Source organism: Scleropages formosus, chromosome 14 (assembly GCF_900964775.1).
Source record: "Scleropages formosus chromosome 14, fSclFor1.1, whole genome shotgun sequence".
Classification (NCBI taxonomy): Eukaryota; Metazoa; Chordata; class Actinopteri; order Osteoglossiformes; family Osteoglossidae; genus Scleropages; species Scleropages formosus.
Window position 1 is genome coordinate 25,012,206 of NC_041819.1, and position 11,618 is coordinate 25,023,823.

The 11,618-nt window shown below is 44.9% G+C and overlaps 1 protein-coding gene across 1 annotated transcript; it reads left to right on the plus strand.

The window, feature by feature from the left end:
• Positions 1 to 4,594, plus strand: LOC114912225 (lymphocyte function-associated antigen 3-like). The gene is made up of 4 exons (XM_029258170.1): positions 1 to 404; positions 1,756 to 2,049; positions 4,396 to 4,542; positions 4,590 to 4,594. The coding sequence occupies exons 1-4, from the start codon at positions 341 to 343 to the stop codon at positions 4,592 to 4,594; spliced, it is 510 nt and encodes a 169-aa protein (XP_029114003.1). The 5' UTR covers positions 1 to 340.
• Positions 4,595 to 11,618: the final 7,024 nt, after the last annotated feature.

Here is an 11,618-nt window from a genome sequence, read left to right on the forward strand (position 1 = left end):
AATAGCAAGCTCCACACGATGAAACGGCGCGGTGAGGGTGGGACACGATAGTGCGTCACCGCAGAGCATGCCGGGAAAGCAGCCAACAACCGCACTGACCCCCGCACAGATGTTTAAATATAACGCCAATATATTAGACCAATGTTACTGACAATGAATTCCTAAGCTGTTTAAGTTAAGAAAAGTGGTGTCCAGTATTTGTAAAGACCCTGTTTGTTCGGGAGCGTCTCCACTTCTACTTTCACTTTCGATTTCACACAAAATGGAGTAAAACGCGCTTCACGCCCAAGTTGAAGTTTCCTCCTCTCAGCGACCTGTCGAGTCGAGTCCTTCAAGCACGATGACTGTCACAAGGGTCCCTCGCCTGTTTTTACTGATTCTGGCGGAATTGTACCTCACAGCCGGTAAGTTTGCAGCCCCGTTTCTTCGACACACTGCGGTTTTTCGCGCGCGGCCTCTGACTGTATGTGTCGCTCTGCCAGCCATGATCCGAGCGCTCCGGTAAAACCGACCGACTCTGTTGAGCGCTCTGCTTTTACTGAAGAATTAACGTGAAACGGGCCTTTATTAGTAATGAAAAAACACACAACATTCTTCGTTCATTGTCGCCGAGGAGATAATTGGTGTCGCTGAACGGTTCGAAGCGTTTTTCTGGAAACAGGAAGTTCAAGTTGGAGGCGCCGCCCGATTATTATTGCTCCTATTTTTTTCGAGAAAATTCTTCCTAACACTTGTTTCGTGTCTCTCCCACAGTCGAGCCCACCCGTCCTTACACTAACACTTTATTCAGTGTTGCTCGACTACTTGTCTCTTAGGTAGCTGTTTAATAATTAAAGTGACGTCTGAGGGGATCAATCCAACGCAACGAATGAACTTTCAAGTTCATCCTCCCCTCCGCCGCCCACCCGGTTTCCCTCCAAAACGACATTTTTTGTTTCCGCTCTCTTTTCATAAAGTTGTTTTCTTTCTCCGCATTAACCCATTTAGTGTAAATGTAGCTTTACAGTCGGAAACACGAGACTGTAGGAGGTGGTTGAAGCGTCACAGCGGCCGGAAAGAAAAGGGGAATTTCCACTGAAATCGTTATTTTTAGCTGAAAAAACTGAAGTCGCGCGGTGCTGGTGGTGGACACTTTAAAATGTCTTTTTCATCAGTAATAAGTACAAAACATCTCTTTTGTCAAATATCAACTGCGATGCGCGCACACACACAATCTGAAACCGCGGCGCTTGCCCCAAGCGGGGTCGCGGCGAACCGGAGCCGAACCCGGCAACACAGGTCGTAAGGCCGGAGGGGGGGGGAGATACACCCAGGACGGGACACCTGTCCATCACAAGGCACCCCAAGCAGGACTCGAACCCTAGACCTGCCAGAGAGCAGGACCCGGTCAAACCTGCTGTGCCGCTGCACCCCCCCCCCTCCCAAAACGCTGATTTCATTACATGTATTTCTTTTTTTTCTGATGTGAAAGTCCCACCTGAGTTTTAGCTTTTATTATTAATAAACTGTTGTAAGAAATAAAATAATTCATACATAAATTTATGAGAGATTAGTGTGGCAACAAAGTACATAAAATCACATAGACAGGTGTTTCTGAAGAGACTTGAGTGATGTGGAACTGTAAGTTTGAGACCCTTCAAAGGTCACTGTATAATTTTTACCATTTTTCCCTGACTGGTCAATGACACCGTGTGCCCAGGGCTTTTGCTGAAGATGAAGGTGTGTGAACATGGTGTGTGTTTCATACCCATGCAGGTGGAACAGTTGAATCCATCTATGGATTAATAGGAAAAGAGGTGCAACTGAACCCAAAAGTGACCGGGGCCCTCAGCAGCATCACCTGGAAGAAAGAGAAGGACAAAGTAGCTGAGTGGGACAGGAGTTTAGGACATGATTATTATGGCAGATGTTCGACCGAAAACCAGTGTGAGCTGAATCACTCTACTGGAGTGTTAGTAATGAAAGGGTTAAAACGAGAAGATGAAGGACTATACTCTGCTGAAATAAACAATAAAGGACCTGCAAAGGAATCTCAGCTCATTGTACTCGGTAAGTTGTTTTTTAGTGTTATAATTTTTATGTTATTCATTCGGTGAACCTTTTTCCTTTGTGACACCTTCATGGTCTCCAAACTTTTTCCCCAGTGAGACATACAAAAATATAAATATGGATATTGTAGACAAAAGTACAAGGATGGATGTTGTACACAGAGGTTCCAGCTGCAGCCACACCATTCTGTCACATTTTCTTGTCAAACTGAGGTGAACCAAAGCAGGACTGGGGTTTGGTGGAACTTCCACTCTTTCCCTGCTCTTGTTCAAGCGCCGATGAGTTAAACTTGTTTTGTACAGCTGGTCAGCTAGGGTTTGTTGCATCTGCTGTGGGCTGGTTTGTACCTCATATTTATACACAACAGTAAAGAGAATCCTGCATGAAGCTTACTGATGATATATTCACCTGAACTGGACAGTGCAAGAAGATGTGGGTTCGATTCCCCACTCCATCTATGTGGAGTTTCTTCTCTCTGTGTCTGCGTGGGCTTCCTCCCACAGTCCAAGAACATGTTTTTTTAAAGTTAATTGGTGACTTTTAGTTGCCCATTGTGTGTGTAGAAAAGTTTCTGCTACATGAATATAAATATCATTCTTTTATTAACTTAAATGTTTGACTGCCCTGCATTGATGTTACTGAAATTAAAGCAATTTTAAAACTACAAAGTATAAATAAAAACTGACCCTATCATACCATGCTGAGTGTTTGCCATGCTCGACTATACGGTGGGTGCTGGGGACCAGACTGAAACGAGCTCCTGGCTGCACCTCACTGGGCAACATGGGGAGACAGACAGACGAAACCTAGAGAACTGTACAGTGGTCAGTAGCGACACCACAGTCGATATTTACTACAGTAACAAACGTCCAAAACTACACACCTACACACACAGTGAACAGTAAGCAAATCTTTACAGCAGTAAAAGCAAACTGAACTGTATTATTTAGTTATTGATTGAAAAATTACCCATTTGGTCAAATTGGCGAATCATCATCAGGAGGTGAACACGGTAAACGTTCACTAGTCAGCACAGTAACCATGTGGCAGTGCTGTGTGTGTCATTACTGACCTCTGTGTGGTTCTGTGTGTGTTCTCTGCGCTTTCTGTCAAGATTTACCATGAAGATACACCAAGGTGCAGTAAGTGTGTGTTCAGAGTCCTGCCTCCTGAGCCCTTCCTTAGTTACACTGCTCTTACAAGTGTGGCTCAAGTGGGATCTGCAGTACTATGGTACAGTGTAACTTTGCATAAGAAAATTTATTGATTTTAATAATTTCTCTTATTTTACACATCACATAATTACAGTATGAGTTATTTATTAATACAGCAGCCAAATCCCCACCTTGTTGTCAGAGCTTAGGGTTGATATACTGTCATTGTACTGTGATCAGCACCATGTTTTAAATCACCGACCAAAATCCCAAATCCATCTATATGGTAACAAAAAGTGGTTAATACATTAAAAATATATATATATATTAAAAGAAATATATAAAAATATACTGTATATATAAGGAATGTTATCAGGAATCCTTGATATTCTGATAAAGTTTTTTTATACAGCTACTCGTGCGATGAGCGTTGGTTCATATGGTGGAAAGAAACAAACTAACTGTACTTAAGTGTCTCTTTCTCCAACTGTAATGAACACACTGTATTTTATATGAGATGTTCATCTGTTTGGAGAAAAGCGTCTGATAAATAAATACATGTACATGTAAAAAGCTAAAATAAGGAACATTTTTCTACCTGAACAATAGTACTGAGGTGCTAACATGTTACTTTATGCCACATCCCCTACTTGTCCAGTTGTAACAGGTGATCATGTCACCCCCCTACCTTCACTTATACCACAGTAATCAGTACAAGACAAGTACAGTAAGTGAGGCAATTTCAGTTCATCTCCTTCTTAGTACAAATTTCTAGAGGAAATACACACTTGGACTGGAGACTCCACTGTGTTGCTGCTGCTACTGCAGGTGGTTTGTGTTGACCAGCAGGAGGTGCTGTTCACTGTAGAGCCAATGAAAGAGCAAAGTGGCAGAGTAGTGAAGGGGACACTCTACTCTAGAGAGTGTTGTTACTGTACTCATAGTGACCATCTGTTCACTGCTCATCACACTGATGCTCCGACACACACTACACACACATAATCTTCATCATAATCATCATCACCTGGACAGTAGGTGGTCAAAGTGGTCAGTCAATCAGCATTCTGGTGTCCAGTGGAGGACAAAACACACCAATCTGAGTATCAGTATGACATGAAGAGTCTTTAGATCCACAGATTTGTTCACATCCACATTTTACCTTGTTTACCTGAGCAGCTCTTTTCCTCTACAGAACCTGTGTCCAAACCCAACATGACCACATCCTGCAGTGAGACCCAGTGCATCCTGACCTGTGTGGGAGAGGAGACTAAACACACCAAATACTCCTGGAAAGAGAATGGAAAAACTACACCTGGAAACACCTTGACAGTTCAGAAGAGTGGAGAGCAGAGTAAAACTTACACCTGTGTGTTCAGTAATCCTAAGAGTGAGGAGCACAGTGACCCCCTCACTGAGATGGACTTATTTCCAGGTCAGTAGTTCAATAAAGTGTTTTGACTCCTTTATTATTACAGTGTCTTCATCATATCTTGTGAATGATGGTACAGCTATGGTTTAAACTCCTAAGTGATAATAGAGATAAAAGCTTTATTCTGTCAGTGGGGTATAATTGCTCCATGCTGAAAGTTAATATTATAGTGTGATAGATGTACAGTGCTTTGTCAGGATTTACTCACCATGTTAACCATGTTTTAAACTCTATTTCACCCAAAGGTCCTCCAGTTGGTCCCATCATTGGTGGTGTCCTTGGAGGGGTGTTGTTCATAGTGCTGGTGGCTGTGGCTGTTTACTGTGGGCTGGGAAGAAGAGGTAGGAAAAACTGAATATATAAAACAGTGTCACTTCAATTTCTGTTCCTCCAACATGACAGGAGCTGAATTTTGACTCAAGTGTGTTGATTGTACCTTTATTGAACTTTTACCTGAAATTCCCTCACAGCCCTTTGTGTGAATCTACACTTTCCTCATTTCTTATGAATCAAGTAACAGCTCACCTGTCCTATGAAGTTTACACCTCTATTTACACCAGTTTCACTCTCTACTGCTGGACAACTCACAGTGTTGAGATGGTGGAGCAGATGGGGGTCAAGAGTCCTGAGCAATAAAGGAGAAAAAACGCTTGTTCATAAGAGTCGAGCTGCTGTTATGATGACAGTTCTAGACATAATAAGAAGCTCTACTATGGTATCACACAAAGAACGGTGTAAAACACTCAATGAGCAAGAGTGTAGAGGGTGTGAGGGTGCTGAGCTTTAAGCTGACAGTGACACACAGGTGAAGAGTGTCAGGTTATGAGGGCCTTGAACCCTGGTGACTCAGTAAGAGAAAGAGGACACAATGTGTCACTGTGTACAAGTCGTGTGTCATGGATGTACAGTGTTTTCCTCACACTGATCAATGAGCACTGTTCTCATAGCTACTGTACGAGTAGAGCACCCCCACTGGAGGAGTCCTGTCTCTCTCTATGAGGACATTCGCTGTGTGAACAACACAGTAAATAATACCTTGGTGTCTGTGGCAACACAGTAAAATGCCCAGGAGGGTGGACAGTCACTCATACTTCTGTGCCAGAGGTGTTTTTCTCCCTCCCCCCGTGTTTTAGGAGTTTTTTTATTTCCTTTCCTTGCTGTCCAATTGTCTTTGTCTTTGTCCATTGTTGTACATATTTGTTTTAGGTTATTATCATTAAATTGTATTGCAGTCTTGTGCAGTGCTAAGTGTCACTCCAGTGAGTGGAGCACTTTTTAAAAAATAAATTGAACCGAATTCACCACTGTGAAAAACAATGCACCCAGTAACCCCTAAACACTGGAGATGCTCACCATGAACTCGTGTCCGGAGAACTGCTTGATGGTTTTTCGCCTTTCTATTCTCAGACATTCTTGGATGGATTCCGTGCTGCGCAAAATTCTCATGTTAGTGGAAAACAGTTTTTAACATCTCTAGTGTTGGTCTTTACTGACACTTATTGAAAAAGTGACATTAATGAGCACTCTCACATAGCGATCAATAACATTACTAATAAGCAACCAGTTCTATTTTAGGATGTTTTGTGCATACAGTTGTTCGTGTCTGTTTCACTGTTGTCCTCTGTTCACCTCTGCAGGTGGTCAAAACAAGCAGGACACTGACGGTCAAGGTAACCGTTCATTGGTTTATCATTTAATCCCACTTATTATTTTGGCATTTTATGCAGTCTCAAGTGACGTTGTGCTCCATCTCTCTTTCTTTGAATGCTTGATTACTGTAATCTTACTGACATCTAGTTAGAAAAGGTGAGCTGTCTGCTTGTATCATCAGCAGAACCAGATCCATGTTGGTGGACAGTTCTGTGTTTTTGTGTTGTTACACTTTTCCCATTTTGATCCAGCATCCTAAGTATGTGACTCAGAACTCTTTATTGCCAGTAAATGTCCTGCTGGAACTGGTTGTGGTTTGGCTTGAAACACAAAATAACAAGATATCAACAGCAAAGGACAAGGCAGTAACAGTATACAAAACAATAAGAATATACAAAAGAGTCACCATGTACTAATAAATATCTACATTTATTTATTTATCAGACTCTTTTCTCCAGAGTGACTTCCAATGAGCTCTATGTAGTGTTATGAGCCCACACACCTTATTCACCGCAGTGACTTACACTGCTAGATACACTACTTACACTGGGTCACTCATGAACAACTAGAGGACTGCAGACACAAGCAGTGGTACAATAATATACAGCAGTGCAACAGAGAGCAGCATGGAGATGGTGACAGCAGTGTGCGAAGAGGAGAGCAGTTAAGAGATGTAGTGAAAATATGGACAAGATTCCAGACATGAACAGAAGTGGTTGGGGGGGTGCACCTACTTGACTGTTTTGAGGAGGCGGACAGCTTCAGGAGAAGAGTTGCAGAGATGACGTGATGTCTGACTGGTGATGGATTTGTACCCCTCTGAGATGGCAGTTTGGTGAAGAGATGAGAGATTCACAGCAACCTTGCCAGCTCTCATCTTCACCCTGGCAGAGAACAGGTCCTTTACTGATGGTAGTTGACAGTCAGTCATCTTCTCTGTCTGTGGAGCAGGCGACTCGCTGTAGCCTGGTCCCAGAGAGGGTGGAGGCAGGTGGGAACCAGATGGTGATGGAGGTGGTCAGAACACGTTCGATGACGGTTGTGTGAAAGTTCAGCAGGATGTTTTGTGAGATATTGAGCTTCCTGAACCTAAGTGTTGACTCTAAGTGTTGTGTGTCATGGTTAAAGCTCCCTCCTCAGGACTCAGAGACTGGAGGTTTGATTCCCACCTCCTACTAGAATACTGTGCTTCAGGGTACAGACCCTGAATAGGGTCCAGTGTAACATTACCATGGTGTATAAATGGCTAAATGAATAACGTAAAAATGTTTCTCTCTTTTTCCCTGTAGAGAATACCCCTTTGCAAGTTGTTAATGCTACGGACACACAGAACACACAAAACGCCGGTGGTCAGGCTGTACAAGGCAAGTCAATCAACTCTTTAGCATCTTTATTAATATTTCAACATTTTTACTAAATATGTATAACAGACGACACCTGAGACTGCAGGTGCGGTGCTCTTGTGTCTTTTATTGGAGTGGTTCAGCAGGGATCGAGCCCTACCCCCTGTCACGGGGAAGGAAGGGGAGGAAAAGGGAGAACTGGGAGCAGGTATGGCGGGGATTCTCCAGGGTTGTTCGGGAGTGGGGCTCTCGCTCTCCTTCTCCATCTCTCTCTTTCACTGTGAGGCACAGGGGAACAAATAGGTTTCTTAATTAGCCTAGGCTGCTGTGACCCCATCCCTCTCTCTGCCCCCTTCCCCGGCCTCCTCAGCATGCCACGGTAAGTTTTTATTGTCTTCCTTTTTATGTCATCACAGTTTCTTCCGTAGCCACCCTCAAACAATACCTATTTTTAAGTATCTTGTTTTCTCCATAAAACGAATGGATTGTTTCTGAACCACATTTTGTACTTTGATTAGACTTTACTTTGAAAGAAATATTTTAACTGTACTACAATTTCCTGCCCCTGGTTTTAAGCAAACTTCAGCATTGACAGAGAAGACAGAGAAGTGACTAACTTTTGTCTCCTGGGATCAATAATGAGCGGTATGGAGTCCAACAGTCAAGAGAGGAGATGCTCAAGTCCAGCACTTGGCAGAGCTGCAGTGAAAGATCTAGAAAAGGTCCCCAAATGTGCTGATGTTTTCACAATGGAATGGTGTTCTTTGTAACACTATGGGTGGACAGTAAAGAAGCAGGACAGGAAACACATGGACTCCTTTGGCTGTTGGTGCTGGAGGAGATTTTGAAGGCCACTGTGCAGTCAGAAAAGCAAACGGGCAGATTGCGGCAAGTGGTAGCACAGCGGTTGGAGCTGCTGCTTTTGGATGCAAAGGGCACAGGTTTGAGTCTCACCTCCAGCTGTAGTACCCTTGAGCAAAGTACTTACCCTAAATTGTTCCAGTAAAACAACCCATCTCTAGAAATTGATAAATAATTGTAAGTAGCTTCACACTATACATCACTTTAGAGAAAAGTGTCACCTACAGTAAATGAATAAATGTAAACAGATGGACATTGAATCAAGTCAAACCAGAATTCCCACTGGAAGCACAAATGGTGAGACTGAGGTTGTCATACTTCAGACCTATCATGAGAGAAAGGCTGTGGGGAAAAGGTAAAGATGATGAGCTTGAATTGCTATTCAGTGTATTTTTACAGAGTGCTCTTCTCACCCAAGTGTCAGAGAGCGCTGAAAAAAGTCACAGTAAATGATCAAATTTTACAGTTTTAACAGATATATTTAACTGTAGAGTGAGCAAGCCGGCAGCTGAGGAGTGGAAAACAAAAGGCTGACAGCTGCAAAGAAGGGCAGGAAAAATAAACCTCTCGTTGTCTAAGTACAAGTGGCTGCCTGCCCCTCCTAGGGATCCTACTGTGGTGATAAGGGACCTGTATGGACATGTCTCCTACAGAAAGACCTCAGTTGTCAAGACTGAGTTGTAGTCTGAACTAAATTTGTTGTCCATGCGCAAAATTACTGATCCCATCAGTTGTGGCATGCAACTGTTGGCTCCCAGCAGCATGGTACATCGAGTATTCTGCATGAGCAGTGGTTCTTGTCCTGCCCCATGGTACCCATAGTACCGATAAGAGACAGAGAGGAAAAAGGGGTAGCTTCTACATGATAACAGATACTACAGTATTATGCTGGTAACTGACAGGAAAGAGTCCTGAATGCAGATATTCACAATAACTCTACAATGGGTTTTTACAGAAGGAGCGGTGAGTCTTAATCCTGGATTTAAAGGCTGACCTGAAGCGGAATTCCTGATACTACCTAGCAGGTTATTGTAGAATTTAGGTGTTGTATAGTTACAGTCAAAATTCAGGCTGTCAGTGTTTGCTTTTCTTATAAAATTTGACTTAATTACACACTCAGTACATTTTTCAGTATGTTTATCATCTAGATATTGCACTATGTTTTTTAAAGAAATGACACCTGCAGGTGCAGATCAAAGGCTAGTAGATAATTATCAGAAATATTTTCATGTAATGTGTTTATAGTTGCATTATAAACATCGCCACCAGAAGTGATAAGATCAGCTGTTTAATCATGAAGGGTTGGACCCTTAATTTGGCTAAATCCTACAGAATTTTGTAGAAATCTCATCTCATCTCATCTCATCTCATCTTCCTCTGCTATCCGGGGCCGGGTCGTGGGGGCAGCAGTCCGAGCAGAGTCCTCCAGACTTCCCTCTCCCCGCACATCTCCTCCAGTTCCTCTGGGGAAACCCCAAGGCATTCCCAAGCCAGCCGGGAGACATAGTCTCTCCAACGTGTCCTGGGTCCGCCCCGAGGGCTCCTCCCAGTGGGACAAGCCCGGAACACCTCCCCAGGGAGGCGTCCAGGAGGCATCCGGAACAGATGCCCGAGCCACCTCAATTGGCTCCTCTCGATGCGGAGGAGCAGCGGCTCTACTCCGAGCTCCTCCCGGGTGACAGCTCCTCACCCTATCCCTAAGGGTGCGCCCAGCCACTCTGCGGAGGAAACTCATTTCTGTCGCTTGTATCCGCGATCTCATTCTTTCGGTCATGATCCAGAGTTCATGACCATAGGTGAGGGTAGGAACGTAGATCGACCGGTAAATTGAGAGCTTCGCCTTACGATTCAGCTCCCTCTTCACCACAACAGACCGATACAATGACCGCATTACTGCGGACACCGCACCGATCCGTCCCTCAACCTGCCGCTCCATTTTTCCCTCACTCGTGAACAAGACCCCGAGATACTCAAACTCCTCCACTTGAGGGAGCAACTTCCCCCTAACCCGGAGGGGGCAATCCACCTTTTTCCGACTGAGAACCATGGCCTCGGATTTGGAGGTGCTGATTCTCATCCCCGCCGCTTCGCACTCGGCTGCAAACCTCCCCAGTGCACGCTGCAAGTCTTGACCTGATGAAGCCAACAGGACCACATCGTCCGCAAAAAGCAGAGACGAGATCTCGCGGCCACCAAAACAGACACCCTCCGTTCCCTGGCTGCACCTAGAAATTCTGTCCATGAAGATAATGAACAGAATCGGTGACAAAGGGCAGCCCTGGCGGAGTCCAACATGCACCGGGAACAGGTCTGACTTACTGCCGGCAATGCGAACCAAGCTCCTGCTCCGGTCATACAGGGAACGAACAGCTCGTAGCAGCAAGCCCCGAACCCCATAATCCCGAAGTACCTCCCACAGGATGCCACGAGGGACACGGTCGAATGCCTTCTCCAGGTCCACAAAACACATATGGATTGGTTGGGCAAACTCCCACAAACCCTCCAGCACCCTAGTGAGGGTATAGAGCTGGTCCAGTGTTCCACGGCCAGGGTGAAAACTGCATTGCTCCTCCTGAATCCGAGGTTCAACTATCGGTCAGATTATCCTTTCCAGTACCCTGGCATAGACTTTCCCAGGGAGGCTAAGGAGTGTGATCCCCCTGTAGTTGGAACACAATCTCCGGTCCCCCTTCTTAAAAAGAGGGACCACCACCCCGGTCTGCCAGTCCAGAGGCACCGTTCCCGAACTCCACGCGATGCTGCAGAGGCGTGTCAGCCAAGACAGCCCCACAACATCCAGAGACTTGAGAAACTCGGGGCGGATCTCATCCACCCCCGGAGCCTTGCCACCGAGGAGTTTTTTGACTACCTCAGCAACTTCAGCCAGAGTAATGGACGAGTCCCCCTCCAAGTCCCCAGCCTCAGCTTCCTCTACGGAAGGCGTGTCGGAGGGATTAAGGAGATCCTCAAAGTACTCCTTCCACCGCCCGAGAACATCCTCAGCTGAGGTCAGCAGCGCACCACTTCCACTGTAAACAGTGTTCGTGGAACACCGCTTCCCCCCTCTGAGTCGCCGGACGGTTTGCCAGAATCTCTTTGAGGCCGACCGAAAGTCCTCCTCCATGGCCTCAC